This window comes from Megascapheus bottae, chromosome 17 (assembly GCF_031878675.1).
Source record: "Megascapheus bottae isolate mThoBot1 chromosome 17, mThoBot2.hap1, whole genome shotgun sequence".
NCBI lineage: Eukaryota > Metazoa > Chordata > Mammalia > Rodentia > Geomyidae > Megascapheus > Megascapheus bottae.
This window is the reverse complement of record NC_143525.1, coordinates 11,941,741-11,963,059: the sequence shown is the minus strand read 5'-3', so window position 1 is coordinate 11,963,059 and position 21,319 is coordinate 11,941,741. Positions and strand designations below refer to the sequence as shown.

The 21,319-nt window shown below is 48.1% G+C and overlaps 2 protein-coding genes across 5 annotated transcripts; both read left to right on the top strand.

Annotated features, from left to right (window-relative positions):
- Positions 1-526: 526 nt before the first annotated feature.
- On the top strand, positions 527-2,593 carry Kctd11 (potassium channel tetramerization domain containing 11). The gene has a single exon (XM_090349713.1). It carries the CDS (start codon positions 604-606, stop codon positions 1,303-1,305), a length of 702 nt encoding a protein of 233 aa, XP_090205839.1. The 5' UTR covers positions 527-603; the 3' UTR covers positions 1,306-2,593.
- Positions 2,594-3,196: 603 nt separating this feature from the next.
- Positions 3,197-4,715, top strand: Tmem95 (transmembrane protein 95). Of its 4 annotated transcripts, none has more exons than XM_090351599.1 (7): positions 3,197-3,382; positions 3,593-3,649; positions 3,844-3,924; positions 4,019-4,039; positions 4,191-4,271; positions 4,363-4,450; positions 4,585-4,715. In XM_090351599.1, the coding sequence occupies exons 1-7, from the start codon at positions 3,217-3,219 to the stop codon at positions 4,616-4,618; spliced, it is 528 nt and encodes a 175-aa protein (XP_090207725.1). In that variant the 5' UTR covers positions 3,197-3,216; the 3' UTR covers positions 4,619-4,715. The 4 variants fall into 4 exon arrangements, with proteins under 4 accessions (XP_090207725.1, XP_090207726.1, XP_090207727.1 ...); XM_090351600.1 differs by having other exon boundaries at positions 4,363-4,445; positions 4,585-4,696; XM_090351601.1 differs by lacking the exon at positions 4,191-4,271.
- Positions 4,716-21,319: the final 16,604 nt, after the last annotated feature.

Sequence of the window (21,319 nt, the reverse complement as noted above, 5' to 3'; positions counted from 1 at the left end):
CCGGTCAGCAGCTCTTCCATCTCCTGGAACCCGTGCCCGGAGCCTGGCTTGGCCTCTGACTGGTCTCGGGAGCCCGGTGTGGCCTCGCCGGGCGACCACGATCCGCCCTGAGACTCGGTAGTTGAGCCCGCCCGAGTCCGATCCGTGCTCGCCACCGTCACCTGCTGGTTGGATTCCGGAAACCCACTGTCCGGAGACCACGACGAGGAATCGCTGACGACGCGGAATCCGCCACGTCTGGACGAGAACTCCCTTCTCTCTGGCTGTCTCGTGCTCTTTTCATTTGTTCTCCGATCTTGGCGGAGATTCCTGTGCCCGGAACGCCCCCCGATTACCACCCAGGCATCTGGGGGTGAAGCTGCGAGCCTGGTACCGGTACCGGTCACTGTGCCTCCGGCCCATCGAGTCTGAACTGTGCTCACTCAATTCGACACACACCCAGGAAATTCTGCCTTCCTTTCTTCCCTGTCTTCTGTACCTCCCAAAATTTCCCCTCCCCCTGTGCCCTCTCCGCCCCCTTCCTTTGGGGGCCCCGTGACCCTGAATGTGGGGGGCACGCTATACTCCACCACCCTGGAGACCCTGACCCGCTTCCCAGACTCCATGCTGGGGGCCATGTTTAGGGCTGACACCCCCATACCTCCCAATGTCAGCCCCCAAGGAGGCGGCGGCCACTACTTCATCGACAGGGATGGCAAGGCCTTCAGGCACATCCTCAATTTCCTGCGGCTGGGCCGACTGGACCTGCCCCGCGGGTACGGAGAGACGGCTCTCCTGCGGGCGGAAGCTGACTTCTACCAGATCCAGCCCCTCCTGGACGCCCTCGGGGAGCTGGAGGCCTCGCAGGGCTCGCCGGCGCGCACGGCCGCCCTGCTCCACGCCGACGTCGACGTCAGCCCCCGCCTGGTGCACTTCTCCGCCCGCCAGGGCCCGCACCACTACGAGCTGAGCTCCGTCCGGCTGGACACCTTCCGCGCCAACCTCTTCTGCACCGACGCCGAGTGTCTGGGCGCCCTGAGGACCCGATTCGGCGTGGCCAACGGAGACAGGGCGGAGGGAGGCCCGCATTTCCATCTAGAGTGGGCCCCCCGTCCCGCAGACCTCCCGGACGGGGAGTACCGGAGGTTGGGGCTGCAGCCCCTGTGGACGGGGGGACCGGCAGATCGTCGGGAGGTGGTGGGCACGCCGGGCTTCCTGGAGGAGGTGCTACGGGTGGCTCTGGAACATGGCTTCCGACTGGACTCTGTCTTCCCAGACCCCGAAGACCTCCTCAACTCCAGATCTTTGCGCTTTGTTCGCCACTGAGGACGTTGCCAGGCGTTTGATGGTGGGGACGCGAGGGGATGGGAGGAGGAATGGAGCCTCTTTCTAGCTCTGGTGGGGGAGCTATGAGAGTCGGGAGTCCACTGCACCTGACAGGAGCACACATGGGGCAGGGATGCCCAAGCCCCAGCCTAGGAAAGCTGGCAGTGGTGCTCCAGGGGTCTCGACTGGTGCTTATCTTGGGGGAGAGGGCAGCAAAGGTTCTCTGGCTTGTTCATGGCCAAAGCTGGGACCCCTAGTAACCTCCTGGGTTGACAATCAGTATTTGGTGTGTGTGTGTGGGGGGGGGTGTCTGAAAAGTGAAATAACACCTCTTTGCCCAAGCTAGACCCAGCAGAATCTTGGAGGATACTGAGGTCCAGGAACAGGGGAATCTTCATTTGGTCTCCTTGACTGTGGCTTCCTGTCCAGAACTGGGTAGGTTGGCCAAAGAGAGACCAGAGCATAAGGTGGAGTTCTCTGCTGCGCACTAAGCTACTTATAAACAGCCCACACTCCACCCTAGGTTGACATTGGGAGTTGGGAGAATCCCCATTTTAGCAAAAGGGGCTGGAGCAGTTCTCTGGAATTCCAAGGATCCGGTCTTGTAGGTGGGGTTGGCCATGGGAAGGAAAAGCGTATCTTTTGGGGTCCTGGTCTTATTTCTTTCATGTGTATGTGCTCGTGTCAGCCAATGTGTGTGACGGATGCGTGGGTCCCTGGCACCCTGGATCCCATCTGGGTTGCTGACTGCTGTGTCTACGTGCTGGTCCTTCTGTGGTTTCTGCATGTCCAGGCCTGTGTGGGGTTGCCCAGCAACTGTTTTGGCACAGGCCTATCTGTGGTATGTATGTGACTAGATGGAGATTTAGTTTAATCACGGGGTGTGTGTGCATACATGTATGCTTTTAGATGCCCACATTACCACATAGCCAGGAGGGGCCTGTGTGGGTTTGAGTCACTAGGATCTTCCTGTGAGAGGTAATAGAAGTCCCTGGGTTTAGCTGGCCTCTGAGACCTGTAGGGAACTCTTGGTTGCTGAGGCAACCATTGGTCTGTTGCTAGGAGATAGTTAGGGAAGGCCCAAGGCTGCCCTAGGCAGAGAGTAGAGATGAAGAGTTTGGGAGAGTGGGGGAGGATATGGGAAGGGATGGGATTTCTGGGACCCTGATTGGATGGGAGAAGCATGTATGACTTCTTCACCTGGGGAAATTGTTCGTTATTTATCACTGATGACTTACAAGAAGAAAAAATAAAATTTCCTTGGAATCACAAGTCTTGTAAAGGTTACTGTTCCTCTTAAAACAGAAGCTCTCTGGGCCGGGAGTTTGGCCTAGTGGTTAAAGTGCTTGCCTAGCATGCATGAAGACCCGGGTTCGATTCCTCGGTACCACATACATAGAAAAAAGCCGAAAATGGTGCTGAGGCTCAAGTGGTAGAGCTCTAGCCTTGAGAAAGTCTAAGGACAGTGCTCAGGCCCTGAGCTCAAGCACAGGACTGGCAAAAAAAAAAAAAAAAAAAACAACAAAACAACAAAAAAAACCAGAAGCTCTCAGGGCTGGGAGTTTGGCCTAGTGGTAGAGCGTTTACCTAGCATGCACGAAGACCCGGGTTCGATTCCTTGGTACCACATATGTAGCAAAAAGCCAGAAGTGGTGCTGTGGCTCAAGTGGTAGAGCCCTAGCCTTGAGAAAAAATCCAGGGACAGTGCTCAGGCCCTGAGCCCATGCCCAGGACTGGCAAAAAAAAAAAAAAAAAAAAAAAAACCCAGAAGCTCTGTTCCAGTGGCATTGTTTCAGAACACTCTAGAACCTCCCCGGCCAGTGGCTAGAACCAAGCTCACTGTGTATTCTGAGACCTTATTAGCTCAGGTGGGATAAGGAAGCACCCCAGCCCTCCCCACCCCCAGGCTTCATGTGGGTACTGGCTTTCAGTGGGGTTTTCCTGGCAATTGCCCAGGCCTGTATCTTTTGTCGCCTGCCAGCCCATGACTTGCAAGGCCGCCTGGCTCAGCTCACCAGCCAGATGGATGCTCAGTGGAAGGATTGGGCTGCCCCAGATTTCTCAGCCTTTGCCTTAGGTAAGACCAGGGTCAGGTCCTGAAACTGTCAGGCCCATGACCCAGGGAATGGAGTAGTATGTGACTTCCAACTTATGTCTCCCAAGTCATTACCTCAGCCCACAGCCCTCTCTGGCTTCTCCCTCTGGGAGGATTCTGGATCCCAGAAAAACAGAAGAGACCTCAAAAGCATCATCAGGGCTAGGGAGTCACTGGCTCTTATCTCCATAGATGAAGTAACTATGAACAAAATCACAGAGAAGACTCACAGAGTCCTGAGAGTCATAGGTGAGGTCAAAGGGACAACTTGGAGCTTGAGAGGACAGCAGGAGGGGAATGGGAGGCAGTGCAAGGTGGGGGCAGATGGAGTTATGGGTGTGGGGGAGATTATCAGGGACAGGACTGGGTGTACAAGTTAAGTGTGTTGTGAGCTGTCACTGCGGAGTCGGCAAGGCAATATAGCCGCCCTTTTAACTCCCCAGAGATCAGAGGGTCCATCTCTTCCCTTCCTCCCTATTGGCAATGGCTTCAAGAGACCAAGATCCCCCAGTACACCAGGGAAGGTACTGCTGGGAAGGGCAGGGAGGATGCCTAGTGGCATGTGGCCAAGGGGAGGGTGGCTCATCCGCCCCTCATCTCTTCTGTCTCTTCTGTCAGCCCTCTGCGCCCCCGCCTGCCGTGAGTAGAAATCAGAAGGGGTCGCGTGGACGGGCGTGGGGGGATTTCCAGGGTGGCCTGGAGAGCCGGGCTGCGGCAGGAGGAGACTGGGAGCTGGTGGAGCGGAAGGCCCGGGCTTCCCCGCCAGCGCGCTTCCCGCTGTGTCCGGCAGGGGGCAGCACCACCCTGTACAACTGCTCCACCTGCGAGGGCGCCGAGGCGGCCTGCTGGCCGCGAAGGCGCTGCGTCCCAGGTCCGTACTCCCCACCTCGGGCCGGCCCTGCCCAGATCCCCGAGTCCTCAGGGCTCCCCGGGTCAGCCACGGCCTCTTGGGTTCCCCCCAGGAAGCTACGGTCTGCAGGAAACCAGGATTATGCTCTCCTGGATCTTCGGAGCTGCCCTGCTGCTGGGTGGGCTGAGCCTGCAGGTGGAGTGAGTTGGCGGAGAACCCCTGGGAGCGGCCTGCGGCCCCGCCCAGTACCACCACCACCATCCCTGCCCTCCTCCTCCTCCTCCCTCCCCGCCCACCCCAGGCTTGACTCTCGGGCTCTTCTGTCTTCTCTCAGGGCCTACTTCCTTCAAGCAAAAGTTGACTTGTGAAGATGCTGAAGCCTGCTCACCTTCACCCTTCAGCCCTAATTGTCCACACCCCCCGGGAGGGGGAAACAAGCCCCCATTTAGTGCCTGCCAGCCCCACAGGCTCAGTCTTTCAGACCCTAAATCCCAGACTCTTCAGCAAATCTATCCCAGAGCCAGATGGCCTCCAGCAACCCAGGAGCCCCCAGCTGAGACTTCCTCCCCCTTCCACCCTCCACCAATCAGACAGCAGTGACCCATGCCAGGAAATTATCTACAGAAGGAAAGAATCCTCTACACACACCACTAGCACTCCCACACCCCCTCTGCCCATTCTGGGAAGCTGCTGTAGGCCCTCCTGTGACTGATTGGGAATCCGGGAATGAGAGTTCTGGAAAAGTCCCTCCCTCTGGGGTGAGACCACATCAGTCAGTCCGCTGGCACACTGTCCCTCCATTGTCTGTGTTACTGTTGTGTAGCCCAGGCCTCCCGGCCTGCTGGGCCCTAACTAAACTTGCTGTGTGATGCCTTCTAAAAGCCCAGCCTGGCCTCTCTATAACTTAGGAGGGTTGAAGATTCTCAGTGGGACAGGGACTCTGAAGGGGGGATTGGGGTAGGGAGTGATTTGCCATCCTCCTCACGTTTAGTAATGCCTGTAGACTTTTTTTTTTTTTTGCCAGTCCCAGGGCTTGAATTCAGGGCCTGAGCACTGTCCTTGGGCTTTCTCAAGGCTAGAGCTCTACCACTTGAGCCACAGAACCACTTGTAGCTTTTTTTTTTTCCTATGTCTATGCTACTGAGGAATTGAACCCAGGTCTTCATGCATACTAAGCAAGCACTCCACCACTAAGCCAAACTCCTGGCCCTCCCTTGGGCTTCATTTGTTCAAAGCTAGCTCTCTACCACTTGAGCCACAGCACCACTTCCAGCTTTTTCTGTGTATGTGGTACTGAGGAATCAAACCCAGGAACCCAGGGCTTCGTGCATGCTAGGCGAGCACTCTACTACTAAACCATACTCCCAGCCCCTAGACTGATTTTAAATTTCAGCTCTCTTACTGGATGTTGAGTAGCTCATTTACCTTCTCTATGCCTATGGTCTTATTTATTTCTGGGACCCTTAGGTATACTAGTAGATATGTGCTCTACACTGAGCTACATTCCAAGCTGGTGTGTGTGTGTGTGTGTGTGTGTGTGTGTGTGTGTGTGTGTCTATGTGTGTGTGTGTGTGTTGGTCCTGGAGCTTGAACTTAGGGCCTGGGCACTATCCCTGAGCTTTTGTGCTTAGGGCTAGCACTTAAGCCACAGCTCTGCATCTAGCTTTCTTCCATGGTTAACTGGAGATAAGAGTCTCACAAACTTTCCTGCCAGGGCTGGCTTTGAATTGCAGTCCTCAGATCTCAGCTTCTGGAGTAGCTACAATTACAGGAGTGAGTCCCTGCTATCCAGCTTCCTTCTCACCTTCTAAATACAGATAATGTGCAGATATTTATTTATTTTATTTAATGGTCTTTTTCTTCTATGGTTACAGTTTTCACATCTCTGAAATCAGAGTGTATCCTAAATTGAAGATATGCCATGTTTTTTTTTCTTTAGCAAGACAAAATATAGTATGCATTACAATTAATAATATCTTAAATTCAATTAAATGCAGCGATACCTACCTTATTACAGGAATGTTGGGAAGTCTAATTAGACTCATAAAATGTGTTTAGTCCCAGTATTTGGGACTAACTAAAACAGAATATCTCTCTCTCTCTCTCTCTCTCTCTCTCTCTCTCTCTCTCTCTCTCTCTCTCTCTTTCTCTCTCTTTCTCTTTCTCTCTGTCAGTTATGGAGCTTGAACTCAGAGCCTGGGCCTGGGTGCTGTCCTTGAGCAATTTTGCTCAAGGATAGTGCTCTACCACCTTGAGCCACATAGTGCCACTTCTGGTTTTCTGGATAATTGGAGATAGAAGTCTCATAGATTTTCCTACCTGGGCTGGCTTTCAACAGCGATCCTCAGATCTCAGCCTCCTGAGTGGCTAGGATTACAGGTATGAGTCACCAGTGCTAGGCTAGTGGAAGGATTTCAATTACGAGGCTAGCTTGTGCTATGCAGTCAGACCCTATCTCAAAAACAAAGACAAACTTGTAATTGCATGGCATTTGTGCGTGTGTGTGTGTGTGTGTGCATCCTCTATACTGGAGCTTAAATTCAGGACCTTGCATTCATGTTTGGCTTGTGTCTCACAAAGCAGATGGTCTACCAGTTGAGCCACACCTCCGTTTGTGGCTTTTTGCTGGTTAATTGCAGATAAGAATTTCACAGATTTCTCTGTCCTGGCTGGTTTTGAACCATCATCCTCAGAGCTCAGCCTCCTGAGTAGCTAGGATTACAGGAATGAGTTACTGATGCCCAGCCCTTTTCTTTTTTATTGGTGTTAATGGGGTTTGCTAGGCAGACACTCTGACACTTGAGCCATACGCCTAGTCCCCTACTCTTTAACAATAACTAAGTGACCCACCATTTTACCGTTTTAATATTTCTTGGACTTGGGCTCCTCCATATCTCTGGAACTTTATCCCTCAGCACACCCACCCCACCCCACCTCAGCAGCTACACTGAATCACTCGTAGTTGCTCTAACACTTTGTTTCTCTCTGCCTTTGCCCTGGCTTGTCCCTGGCTTGCAATGCTTCAGACAATACCTCTTCTACAAAGGTGCCTGAGCTGCTGGGGCAGAGAGTATCTTTCAGAGGTGGCATCATTGTACCAGTGTTGGTTTACCTTCTTCCTTTTAGATCATCTGCTCCCCTAAGTTTTGTTTTGTTTTATTTTGTTTTGGGTCAGTCCTGAGACTTCAACTCAAGGCCTGGACACTGTCCTTGAGCTCTTTTGCTCAAGGCTAGGGCTCTATCACTTTGAGCCCCAGAACCACTATTGGTTTTTAGAGTAGTTAGAGATAAGAAACTCAATGCAGACTTTCCTGCCTGGGCTGGCTTTGAACTGCAATCCTCAGATCTCAGCTTCCTGAGTAGCTAAGATTACAGGTATACGTCATTGGTACCTAGCTTTTTAATCATTCCTGGCACGTAGTAGACACTAGGACATCTCTGATAATTCCATTCCCTTCTCTGAACCTTATATATTCCGTGTGTGTGTGTGTGTGTGTGTGTGTGTGTGTGTGTGTGTGTGTGTGTGTGTGAGAGAGAGAGAGAGAGAGAGAGAGAGAGAGAGAGAGAGAGAGAGAGAGAGAGAGAGAGAAAGAAAGAAACTGGGGCTTGAAATCAGGGCCTTGTGATTTTGCTTTTTTTCTCTCAGAATTGGCATTCTATCACTTGAGCCACTTTTGGTGTTTTGCTGATTACATGGAAATTAGAGTCTTAGAGATTTGTTTGCTTGAAATGGCTTTGAACCAAGATCCTCAGATCTCAGTTTCCTGAGTAGCTAGGATTATGGATGTGAGCATCCAGCTACATTCTTCTAGTAAACTCTTCATGAATAAGTGACATAAAAGGTTAGTAAGTTTGGTTTCGTGTGTGTGTGTGTGTGTGTGTGTGTGTGTGTGTGTGTGTGTGTGTGTTTTGTGGGGAAGTAAACTCAGGAACTCATATATACTAGGCAAACAATCTACTCCTGGCTAGACCTCCAGTTCTTGTGTTTCTTTTCTCTGCAAATAAAGTCAACTGATTGGAATAGGCCTGTCAGAAGAGGGCTGGCTTCCCTGAACCCTTCACCAAACAGTAGAGGCAGTTATGAGTGTGGCGGATTCAAACAATGGTCCACTAGTTCCTTCCAGGTCTCCCATGGAGAGGTAGGGAGGTCCATGTACCCTTCAATCTGGGTTCTAGTTCTTTGGAAGCCTGGCCCATAGAATATGGCAGAAGTGATGCTGTGTCATTTTCTGGACCGAGGCCTTAAGGAGCTGGCACTTTCCACTCTCTCCCTTTTGGGACAATTACTCTGGAGCTCAGTCTACTGGGCCCACCTTCAAGAAGAGTCCATATGGAAAGCTCCCAGCCCAGAGCTAGCACTTCTGCCAGACACATGAGACAGCCTCCAGCTGTCAGTGCAACCCGTCTTTCTAACTAATGTCGCAACGTCACAATGCGGAGAAGTCATTCCCTCAGGTCCCACTGGAATTTCAGACTTGCTGGCTTCAGAGACGTAACGGTCACGTTACGTTCTTAACAAGAATTGGGCCAGACTTTAGCTCACACCTGTAATCCTAGCTACTCAGGAGGCTAAGATCTAGAAGATTGATGGGGCTGGGAGTTTGGCCTAGTGGTAGAGTGCTTACCTAGCATGCATGAAGACTCATGTTCGATTCCTTGGTACGACATGCAGAGAAAAAGCCGGAAGTGGTGCTGTGGCTCAAGTGGTAGAGCTCTAGCTTTGAGAAAGTCCAAGGACAGTGCTCAGGCCCTGAGCTCAAGTCCAAGAACTGGCAAAAAAAAAAAAAAATCTAGAAGATTGAGGTTTAAAGGTAGCTGGAACAGAAAAGCTTGTGAAATCCCATCTCCAAAACAATCAGCAAAGGTGTAGCTCAAATGGTATCAGGAGCAGGAAGCCAAGAAAGTGCAAGGCCAGTTCAAAACTCCCAGTATCTGCACAAAAATAACTAAATTAAAGAAATAAAGAGGGAAAAAAGTGGCACCATGACTCAAAGTGGTAAAGCACTACCCTTGAACAAATAGAGGTGGGGCAGCACGTAGGCCCTGAGTTCAAAGCCCATGACTCAACAACAAAAAAGTCTAGGACTTGGCACTGTATATCCTGGACTTCCAACCTGGCAGTCTTGTTGTTTCTAAGCTGCAGCTACTAAGGAACACTACACCAAGTGACTTCCATCTCTATCTGTAAAGCAGAGACAATGTCATCCAACACCATTCAAAGTATTTTGTGTACTATATTATAAATATCTGTGTAACAAATTATTCTAAAATTCAAGAGACCTAAAATGAGAAGCATACCCATAATTTCTGTGCAACAAATTCACAAGCAATGAGTTCTAAAATGCAATTACATAACAGGAGAAAGTTTTAGCTGGGCACTGTGCCTCCTACCTGCAATCTTAGCCACTCAGGAGGCTGAGATCTGAAAGATCAAAGCCAGCATAGGCAGGAAAGTCTATGAGATTCTTATCTCTAATTAACCACCAGAAAATCAGAAGTGGTGCTGGGATTCAAAGTGGTAGAGCATTAGCCTTGAGCAAAAGAGCTCAGGAACAGGATTCAGGCCCTGAGTTCAAATTCCCACAATAAAAGAAAAAAAGGAAGGAAGGAAGGGAAAAAAAAGAAAAGAAAGAAAGAAAACCCTTGAGAACAGCTAATGTGAGGGATGAGTGAGTGACTCTAGTCCGGGGACTCTCATGACATTATGGATGCCATGTTGGCCTTGATTATAGAAATCTAAAGTGTGAGAGGTTCTGGAAGAGTCTCTTCCAGATGGCTTAGTAGGAAATTCATGTTGCTTGCTGACAGGAAGTCTTAGTTCTATGACACATGGCACTTTCCAAGGGATTCTGTCAAGTGCCCCCATAGCATAGTTGTCTGGTGTCCTGAGACAATATAGTACTATCCTTTCTGGTCAAGCTCAAAAATTATACACCATGTTTTCTTGCAATAACCCTTTGTTATATACATGAGCCGTACTGGTTGTGGGAAAGGACTAAAACAGGATGAAGCTTGAAGAGGACTTCTGTTAGAGGCCATTTTGGAGACTATCTACTGCACATGTAGACAGAATTTAATTCAAGAATGCTCTCAGGGCAAATCCTCTGGTCTTGGGCCAGAGTGATAGCGTGTTTACCTAGCAACCACGAAGCCCTTGGTTTGATTCCCTGGGAACCACATACACAGAAAAAAGGCAGAAGTGGCTCTGTGGCTCAAGAGGTAGAGCACTAGCCTTGAGCAAAAAATGTCCGTCCAAGGACAGTGCCCAGGCCCTGAGTTCAAGCCCCAGGACTGGCAAAAAAAAAATCTTCAGGTCTTCTTCTGAAAAGGTAAAAATGAAGGTATAGGTATGTGGAGGCTCACAGCTCCCAGGCTCACAGCTAGGTAGGAGGTACATGCGGAATTTAATCTCAGGCAGTTAGACTCCAGAGCTGAGTGCTAAAGCTTCTGGTATTGGGGACATCCCCTTAGGTCCCCCCTCAGGTAAGCCTGAAGGAACATGGTGGTTAAGAGGGCTTTAGCTTTGGGAAAAAGAACAGCAAGATGGTGGCAATCACTCTGAAAATGAGTGAGGCAAGTGAAAATTGAGTGGAGCACCAGTACTGAGTGAAAAAGGGAGAAGCTGGGTGCTATGGCTCATGCCTGTAGCTACTCAGGAGGTTGAGATCTGAGGAAGTCAAGCTGAGCAGGAAAGCCTGTAAGACTTTTTTCTCCAATTAACCAGCAAAAAGCCAGAATTGGAGCTAGTTCAGCAAAATGCACCCCAGGGACGGTACCCAGGCCCTGAGTTCAAGCCCCAATTACACCCCCTCGCATGCAAATTAGGGCAAGAAGGGCCTCGGGGTTCAGGAAGATGATAGGATGAGATGGTAAAAAAGTGAGGGTTTATCCAAGTGTCTGGGAAAAGACATCCACATGGGGCCTGGAACACCAGACTAGGGGAGGGGCAAGGATGGGTTTCCAGAGAAAAAGCTTATTGATAAGGTTTGGAAATTTCCATCATCACTACTTCCAACAAAGGAACTCTTGATTTCCAAAATCTCCTTGGCTTTGCCTGACTCAGATGATTGGATCCCATCCATGTGTTCAAAGAAGTTACTGAGTACCTATCACAGGAGCCAGGTACTAGCCCAGGCTTGGAGATATATATACAAATGCAAAGGGTAAAATCCCTGCTTGGTTGGAGTTTATGAGGGGAGACAGACAAGTTACTGGCAAATTCTGCCACAGTGATGATGCAATGATAAGAAAATACAGGGGGCTTGGGGTGCAGAAAAAGAGAGTGATGGATAGGCTTGTTGTTCTTATAAGACTAGGTTAAGAAAACTTTTCCAGGGCTGGGAGTTTGGCCTAGTGGTAGAGTGCTTGCCTAGGATACACAAAGACATGGGTTGGATTCCTTGGTACCACATACATAGCAAAAGCTGGAAATGGTGCTGTGGCTCATATAGTAGAATGCTAGCCTTGAGAAAGTCCAAGGACAGTGCTCAGGCCCTGAGTTCAAGCTCCAGGACTGGCAAAAAATAAATAAAACTTTTCCAGAGGGAATGTTAACAGGATGCCTTTCCAGGCATGGAGAAGGGGCTTCCAGCTTCACACCTATAACCCTAGCTCCTCAGAAAGCTGAGATATGAAGATGGAAATTCGAAGCAAGCCTGGCAGACAAACCTATGAGACTTTCCTCTCCAATGGTGGTAAAATGGTAAAGTGCTAATGTTGAGTAGAAAAAACCCGAGCAAGTGTGAGAGGACCTGAGTTCAAGCCCCAGTATCTATGCGAATGAATAAATAGTTAGAATGGCCAGATTGTATACATCACACCCCACACTCTTTTGTGGGTAAAGGTGGGAATCAGATAAATAAGGAGGAGCTGGGAAGGCAGCTTGCCTAGCATGAATGAAGCCCTGGGTTCGATTCCTCAGTACCATATACACAGAAAAGACCGGAAATGGTGCTGTGGCTTAAGTGGTAGCCTTAAGTAAAAGAAACTCAGGAACAAGTGGCCAGGACCCAGGACTAGGATGAGAGAGAAGAAAGAGAGAGAGAAAGATAGAGCTAACTCTAAAAGGAAGAGATAAAGAATTAGAAAAGGGGAGAAATTAAAAAAAAACTTTTAAATCTCTAATTTTCTAGATTTTTTTTCCAAGTTAAGGAAAAGGAATGGAGTCTCTGTGGTTTCCTGCTAAGGCAACATGGAAGACCTAGGCCAGTAGTCCAAGCTATAGTGCCCCAATTCTCAGCCTCCTCTCCATCTGTGGTACTGTGATATAATAAGAAATATATATTTGGTTTCTGTCCCAGTTCCTGCCATAAAGCTCCTAAAACCTTTGGAATTTCCTGAGTGATTGTGGGCCAGAGACAGAATTTCCTGAGTGGTTGTGGGCCAGAGACATCTGCTGCTGCTCACAGCAAATCCCTTTCAATCATACCTGAGTTTATGCTAATGAGGGGGCTCTAGAGGATGGCATGTTGCCAGGTGGAAATTTTCAGTCTCCTCTGTCCCTACCCCGCAACCACTGCTGTGAGGAGACTGGCTGGAGATTCAATTCAGTTACCAAAGGACAGTATTTAATCAACCTTTGCCTATGCGATAGAACCTCTATATTATCCTACACAGTGGCATTCTCAAAGCTTTGGAGTTGGTATTTGAAGGTACCAAGAGAATGTCTATGCCATGCACTGCTGGTGGCTCATACCTGTAATCTACTCAGGAGGCTGAGATCTGAAGATTTGCAGTTCAAAGCCAGGTAGAAAAAGTCTGTGAGACTTATCTCCAGTTAACCATCAAAAAGCTAGAAGTAGAGCTGTGGCTCAAGTAGTAGAGCACTAGCCCTGAGTGAAAAAGTCAACAGAGGGGCCGGGAGTTTGGCCTAGTGGAAAGAGTGCTTGCCTAGCATGCACAAAGACCCGGGTTCAATTCTTTGGTACCACATACATAGAAAAAGCTGGAAGTGGTGCTGTGGCTCAAGTGGTAAGGACAGTGCTCAGGCCCTGAGTTCAAGACCTAGTACTTGCACACGCACCATGCATCATGTACAACACACACACACACACACACACACACACAAATGTATTACCAAGAATGGTCTCAAATTTGTGGATTCAAGCAACCCTCCTGATTCAAGCTTCCTGGGTAGCCGGTATTATAGATGTGTGCCACTAAGGCTGGCCTGCACTGTCCTCTATAAGAAACTGATAGATATGGCCAGAAGAATGGCCTAGCAATAGAGTGCTTGCCTAGCATGTATGATTCCTTGGTACTACAAATACAGAAAAAGCAGGAAGTGGTGATGTGGTAGAATGCTAGCCATGAACAAAAGAAGTTCAGGGCCCAGGCCCTGGGTTCAAGCCCAGGACTGGCAAAAAAGAAAAAAAACAAGAAAGGCTAAAGAAACTCATAGATGTAAATAAATGTTTCCTTGACATTTGTGAGTCATTTCAGCACATCTCAGATTTTTCTGCCTGGGATGGCTTCAAACCTTCCAGCACCCAGCTCTCAGCTTCCTGAGTAGCTAGGGTTACAGGTATGAGTGCCATCTGCACCTGGGAAAGGTTTTCCTTTCCCTTCTTTTTTCTTTTGCTGGTTCTGGGGCTTAAACGCAAGGCCTAAGCGCTGTCCCTGAGCTGCTTTTGCTCCAAGCTAGTGCTCTACCACTTGAGCCAAACGGCTACTTCTGGCCTTTTCTGAATAGTTTATTGGAGATAAAAATCTCACAGACTTTCTTGTCCAGGCTGGCTTCAAATCACAATCCTCCCATCTCAGCCTCCTGACTAGCTAGGATTACAGGCTTGAGCCTCCGGCACCTGGCTTCAGAAATGTTCTTATTTTTTTTTCTTTAGTTTTGTTTTGTATGGTATGAAGGTAGAGCTCAGAAGGAAGTCTGCTACTCAGCTACACCGTTTTCCCTCTTCAAACACTCCATGGGCTTGGAGTGGGACAGCCCTTCTCTCCTGAGACAATGGGAAGAGAGAAGGCATTATTTCCTTGTGTTAAAGGCTTCTTATGCCTGTTTCTAGCCTCTTACTATTGTAGGCTGTTAAGACCACTGTCAAGAGCCCTCACCCAGGCCCCAGCTGCTTTCAATGTTTTTCAAGCCTTCTATACGGAGTTATGTCAGGGCAGAAATCTCATTCTCTTCCTTTGTTCATCAGGTTCCTAGAACCTAGCTCTGGGAAAATTTGCTAGGCAATGACTGGACACCTAGTCTGGTGTCTACTCTTGGGCTCCATCTGCCTTATGTCCCTCTGTGCCCTACATTCCATGTTTATTCAACTCCCAGAGGACCTCAAATGCACCCAGATCTGGGAGGACACTGGGTGTGCAAAGAAAAATCAGGTTTCACATAGCACATGGTCTACCATGAAGAAGCTTATGCAACCATTGTGTTTCCTGCAAAGAACATGGGCATCTCTTACATTGTCTTTTCAAACTGAAATGCCTTCGTCAACATCCAACTTGAACTTCAGAGCTCAGCTCAAAGACTCCTTTCCTTTTTATCTCTTTCCTTCCTTTTTTCCTCTTATTATTGGTGGGGCTTGAACTCAGCCTGGATGCTGTCCCTCCATTTTTTTGTGCTCAAGGCTAGTGCTCTACCACTTTGACCCTATCCCTACTTCCAGTTTCCTGGTGGTTAACTGGAGAGAAGAGTCTTCAGGATTTTCTTTCCCTTGGGCTGGCTTTGAACTGCTATCCTCAGATCTCAGTAATAGATCTCTTGAGTAGCTAGGATTACAGGCATGAACCAACAGTACCTGGTGCTTTCCTTCTTTTCCTTCTTTCCATTTTGTGTTGACATGGGCCTGGGCACTGTCCTTGAGCTTACTAAGGCTAGCACTCAATTACTTGAGCTACAGCAATTCTTACAGCTTTTTCTGTGCATGTGATACCAAGGAATCAAACCTAGGGCTTCATGGATGCTAGGTAAGCACTCTACCACTAGGCCACACTCCCAGCCCCAAATGTTCCTTCTTTCATGAAATCTTTTTTTAGTTTCATCCAGTTCAGTAAGAAAATGCACTCTTTTCTGCATTCCCAAAGCCCTCTTGATTCTTCCTTACATGAGACCTGTGACATTCATTCACGCATTGGTTTATATTCAGTCAGTGAAACATGTTAAGAGCCGCTATTCTCACAGCACTAGTACTGCATACTAATTTGTGAGCCTTCTGCAAGGTGTGGAAGCTGACTAGAGACCCCTGCATTCATTGGGGACTCCTGAAAAATGCTAAAGTGCTCTCAAGTTGCTTGAGTGTCTGGTTCCTGGCAGAATAGATGAAATTTCTGTCTGGCACAAAACATCTCAAATTTAGGCCCTTGAGATGCCTACAGATTAAGATCAATAATATATGATCTCACAACTGTGAGTCACTGACAGACAAGGCAACAGTCCACAAGTGAGGATTTTCAGAAACCACAGATTTTGAGCTAGAAAGATATAAAGACTAGAATCCTAAACATCTCTAACTATAAATGAAATATTTCAAGGAAATGAGAATGGAACAGGAAACTATTAAAAGAGTTCAGATGCTGGGCTGAGGCACATGGCTCAGTTGAGGCACTGAGACTAGTCTCTGGTACTTGGGGAGTGGGGTGGAAGGGGTGCAACAGGAGAACTTGAAAAAAGAACCAAAATTAATTTTGATTAGAAAAAATAAAATGAAGGGCTAGGAGTTTGGCCTAGTGGTACAGTGCTTGCCTAGCATGAACAAAGACCTGGGTTCGATTCCTCGGTACCACATACATAGAAAAAAGCCAGGAGTGGTGCTGTGGCTCAAGTGGTAGAGCTCTAGCCTTGAGAAATCCCAAGGACAGTGCTCAGGCTCTGAGCTCAAGCCCAGGACTGACAAAGAAAAAAAAAAAAACAGAAAGAAAAATAAACTGAGTGAAGTAAGCCAAGGTCAGAGAGACAAATGGCCCATGTTTTCTCTGATATGCGTAAGCTAGATCTGAAATATACCAGGACATAGTTAATTATACAAGTCTCTAGGAGTTCACACACAGTGAAAGCAAAGGAGGATACGCTTAAGAGAGGAACAGAAAAGCACAATGCTTATGTGCACATGATCCTACACAATAGTATTTACTGAAATGAATGCTAGGAAATAAAAACTAGGCTTTTTTTTTCTTTGATACTTTTTTTTGTTCTGTTTGTTTATTTATATGTCTTTGTGGCTGTAAGGGGGGGGCACAGAAATGGAAGAAAAAAGAAAAAAGGAAGAAATGTACTTTTTTTGGTCAGTCTTCGAGGTTGAACTCTGGGCCTGGATACTGTCTCTGAGCTCTTCAGCTCAAGGTTAGTGCTCTACCATTTGAGCCACAGCACTACTTCCAGAAATATACTCTTTATCTGAATTATGAACTGCAACCCCTTTGTACATCACCTTTATAATAACAAAAATTTTTTTGTGTATGGGTCATAGGGCTTGAACTCTGGGCCTGGGTACTGTCCCTGAGCTCTTCGGCTCAAGGCTACCACCCTACCCTTGAACCAAGCCCCATTTCCGGTTTTCTAGAGGTTAATTGGAGATAAGTGTTTCAGGTCCTTTTGTGCCCCGGCTGGCTTTGAACCTTGATTCTCAGCTCTCAGCCTCCTGAGTAGCTAGGATTACAGGCGTGACCCACCATGCTCGGCTAACAATAAAAAATTATAAAGAGGGCTGGGAGTTTGGCCTAGTGGTAGAGTGCTTGCCTAGCATGCATGAAGACGTGGGTTCGATTCCTCTGTACCACATACATAGAAAAAAGCTGGAAATGGTACTGAGGCTCAAGTAGTAGAGCTCTAGCCTTGACAGTGCTCAGGCTCTGAGCTCAAGCCCAGGACTGGCAAAAAAAAAAAAAAAAAAAAAAAAAAAAAAAAATTAAAGAAAAATAAAATGAAAATGTAATTGCTGAAGTTAAAATTTCTTCTACTTCTTCTTCTTCTTCTTTTTTTTTTTTTGTTTGCCACTCCCAGGGCTTGAACTCAGGGCCTGAGCATTGTCCTTGGATTTTCTCAAGGCTAGAGCTCTATCACTTGAGCCACAATACCACTTCTGGCTTTTTCTGTGTATGTGGTACTGAGAAATCAAACCTAGATCTTCGTGTATGCTAGGCAAGCACTCTACCATTAGGCCACACTCAGGCCCGAAGTTAAAATTTCTTAAGAATTATTAAATAGGCCGGGAGTTTGGCCTAGTGGTAGAGTGCTTGCCTAGCATGCACGAAGACCCAGGTTCGATTCCTCGGTACCACATACGTAGAAAAAGCAGCCAGAAGGGTAGCTGAAGCTAAAGTGCTAGAGCTCTAGCCTTGAGGAAAGTCTAAGGACAGGCTTAGGCTCTGAGCTCAAGCCCAGGACTGGCAAAAAAAAAAAAGAATTATTAAATAAGATTTACAAAGCAGCCAGGTACCCAGGCACCAGTGTCTCACACCTATAATCCTAGCCACTGAAGAGACTGAGATCTGAGGATTGTGGTTCAATGCCAGTCTAGGCAGACAAGGCCCCATGAGACTCTACTTAACTTGCAACTCAAAAACTAGAAGAGGTGCTGTGGGTCAAAGTGGTAGAGCACTAGCTGTGAGTAAAAGAATTCAGAGACAGAGCCCAACCCCCGATTTTAGCCTCACAAATGACAAAAAAAAAAAAAAAAAAAAGTCCAGGCAAAAGAGTTCAGGAGGCTCCATCTCTGATTAACCAGCACATTGCCAGTTGGGGCAGAAAAGCCCATGGGACTTGATCTCTAAAACCGGAGGTAGGGGAGTGACCTGAGGAGCCAGTTGGGAAACCAGTTAGCTCAGGATTTGTAGACCCCCAGCTAAGGAATCAAGCTGAGAAAACTTGAGGTCCTAAGTCCAAACTTCATTACAGAAAGAGAGTGTAGGCTGAACACAGTTCTTTACAGTTAATATGCATTGCACTTATTTTATGCCTACATTTCCTAGGAATTTGAAACACCAAGATGAGTAAGACAGGCCCATCCCCTCCCTGGAGAGTTTACGATGTATCAGGTATGATGATGTAGAGGAAACAATTACAGTGTGTTAATCTGGCCTGATGGGAGGGCAAGAGAATTGGCAAACACAAATATATTTATATAAAACATTATGAATATTTTCCTACTAATATTGGAATCTCCCTGTGTTTACCAATTAGGAAAGGGCTATTTTGTTTGCCAGTCCTGGGGCTTGAACTCAGGGCACTGTCTTTGAACGTCTTTTGCTCAAGGCTAATGCTCTACTACTTGAGTCACAGCACCACTTCTGGCTTTTTCTGTGTATGTGATACCAAGGAATTGAATCCAGAGCTTTGTGTATGCTAGGCAAGCACGCTAACGCTAGGCCACACTCCTGGCCCAGGAAAGGGCTGTTTTTAAGGGGCAGCAACTACTATGATCACATACATCCTTCCTCTGGACAGAAGACAGGTTAGATGTTCAAAGACTCTTGGATTTCCTTTCTTGGAAAAGGCAGAGGGCACAATCCTACACAGAGTCTTCTTTGGGGGCAGAGACTGTAACTCCATGAGCACAGGCTGAGTGGCAGGGCCTTGAGGAGAGCAGATGGTATATAAACAGCTAATGGTACATGAAAGGGCGAGGGTACATGAAAGAGCTAATGTTGGGGCCAGGAGTTTGGCCTAGTGATAGAATACCTGCCTAGCATACGTGAAGACCCAGGTTCGATTCCTTGGTACTACATACATAGAAAAGCTGGAAATGGTACTGTGGTTCAAGTGGCAGAGTGCTCACCTTGAAGAAAAAAACCAAACAACAGTGCTCAGTCCCTGAGTTCAAGCCCCAGGACTGGAAAAAAAAAACCAAAAAACAAAACAAAAAACCCCACACCAGGCATGGCGGCTCACACCTGTAAGCCTAGTTACTTAGAAGGCTGAAATCTGAGGATCAAGGTTCAAAGCCAGCCTGGGCACAAAAGAACCTGAGACTCTTATCTCTAACTAACCTCTAGAAAACAGGAAGTGGGGCTTGGCTGAAGGGGTAGGGTGGTAGCCTTGAGCTGAAGAGCTCAGGGATAGCACCCAGGCTGAGTTCAAGCCCCATGCCCCCCCCCTCTAAAAGAGCTAATATTATACAAAAATAGGTCAGTGAGGCAGGCCTTGGTGGCTCATGTCTGCAATCCTAGGAATCCAGGCTGAGTCTGAGGATCTTGGTTTAAAGCCAGCCAGAACAGAAAAACCTGTAAGACTCTTCTCTTTAATTAATAAGGAAAAAAAAATCCAGAAGTGGAGGTGTGGGAAGTGGAGATTTAGCTCAAGTGATAGAGCACTCCTCTTGAGTGAAAGAGTCAAGTGGAAGTGAAAGGCCCTGAGTTCAAACCCCAGTACCAACACACACACACACACACCAGTGAAAGGAGTCCCTGGAGACATGGAGTGTAGATTACACCTAATCAATTCTGTGGTGGGTCCAGAAGAGAGAGAGAGAGAGAGAGAGAGAGAGAGAGAGAGAGAGAGAGAGAGAGAGAGAGAGAGAGAGAGAGAGAGAGTGATTTCTGGGACAACATTAATATCCTTGTGCTGTGGGCCCATTCTAAACCCCTGCGTGGCTGGGCTTCTCCTCTTGAGTTGAATCTCGGAGGGGCCCCTCTCCTAGTACAGGGAGATGCTTATGCTCTGTTTGCCTACACTCCCTGAGCCTGAGCAGGGTCTTCTGTCAGTGCTTACTCACTGGCTGGGTGGTTCCTGGTGAGACCCATTTGGAGGAATTGGAGAGAGAGGGTGTTTCATCAAAGGAAGAAGTCAATAGGGTTGGAAAGTTGTTTGGAGAGCTGGAAAGAGAACGTGAAGGAAGTCAGTCAAGAGACTTTTCTCATAGCCTGGGGGCCAGCTAGTCTAGCAGAAAGGAGGGAGTGTCAGGCCCCCAGGCCACTCTCCTCTGGTGCCACCAGGAATATTGGGGGTGTGGCTCTTACCTAGTCCTGGGCCAGCTGCCAGGACCCGCCCTCTGTGGCCCAGGTTCCGCCCTGCCCAGGATTTAGTGCTGGCGGCCTGGGCGGCTCCACAGCCTCTGCTTCCGCCTGGGCCAGGTAAGTAAGGGTCGGCACCTAACTGGAACACAGTGCGCTCTGCCAACAGACCATACAGCAGTGCAGCCGTCTACAGAGGCCTTGAGGTGCGTGTGGCGGGGAGGGGGGAAGTCACCCCTCAGCTCTTGGATCCTTCCCTTCCTCCTGTTTCTCTCTAACAAGCAGTGCCCGGCCTGCCTTTTAGGCCTGGGTTCCTGTGCTGCTTTTATGCTTAAGAAGAGAGGAGGGAAAATGTGGGGGAGCGGGCAGGTGGCCCACTCAGAGGCCAGGAGTGTGTGCAGAAATGCGTCTGTGCAGGCAGCCAGAGGCTGAAGGCTCCTTTTTATTGAAGGCAAGTGGTTGGTGGCCTTGTGGGCAGTACCTGAGCTCTCACGGGCCTTCCCGTAGCAGCCCATCACAAAACGCCTATTTCCTCTCCAGTGTTTACTTTCTTCCATAGCTAAAAAGCTAGGCTCCTCGGATGACCTTTGGGTGGTGTGCAGTTTAGGGGGAGGGATGCTTGCCTAATTCAGGTGTGTCTTAGGAGAAGGTTTTGTTTTTGTTTTTGCCAGTACTGGGGCTTGAACTCAGGGACTGAATGCTATCCCCTCGTTTTAGTTTTTGTTTTTACTCAAGGCTAGTGTCCTACCACTTGAGCCATCACTACCCCACTTCCAGCATTTTAATGGTTAATTGGTGATAAGAACCTCAGGGTATTAGAAACTTGGCTCAGTTGGTAGAGCACTAGCCAATGAGCCAGAGTGTCAGGTACCAAGTTCAAGGCCCAATTTCACACATAAAAAAGAAGAAAAAATAATCTCTCAGATATATCTTTCCAGAGTTGGCTTTAAATTCTAATCCTGAGCTCTGAACCTCTTGTGTAGCTAGGAATACAGGTGAGCCATCGGTGTCCTGCTTATTGTGTGAGTTTATGAGTCTTGGGGCCTCAGACATGTAGGGTGGCCTAACTGGGTATCTTAGATGTATGAGGCTGTGAATTTCTGTGTCTCAGGTACTTGCATGTGAGAGAGCATGGAATAGCAAACTTGGAATTTCATACCGCATACTTG

Bases quoted from the DNA above. Each gene is read 5' to 3' on its own strand.
- Kctd11 (XM_090349713.1), top strand. From the start codon at position 604: ATGCTGGGGGCCATGTTTAGGGCTGACACCCCCATACCTCCCAATGTC.
- Tmem95 (XM_090351599.1), top strand. From the start codon at position 3,217: ATGTGGGTACTGGCTTTCAGTGGGGTTTTCCTGGCAATTGCCCAGGCC. The intron at 3,383-3,592 runs GTAAGACCAGGG...TTATCTCCATAG, and splicing joins TTTCTCAGCCTTTGCCTTAG to ATGAAGTAACTATGAACAAA. The intron at 3,650-3,843 runs GTGAGGTCAAAG...TTAACTCCCCAG, and splicing joins CAGAGTCCTGAGAGTCATAG to AGATCAGAGGGTCCATCTCT.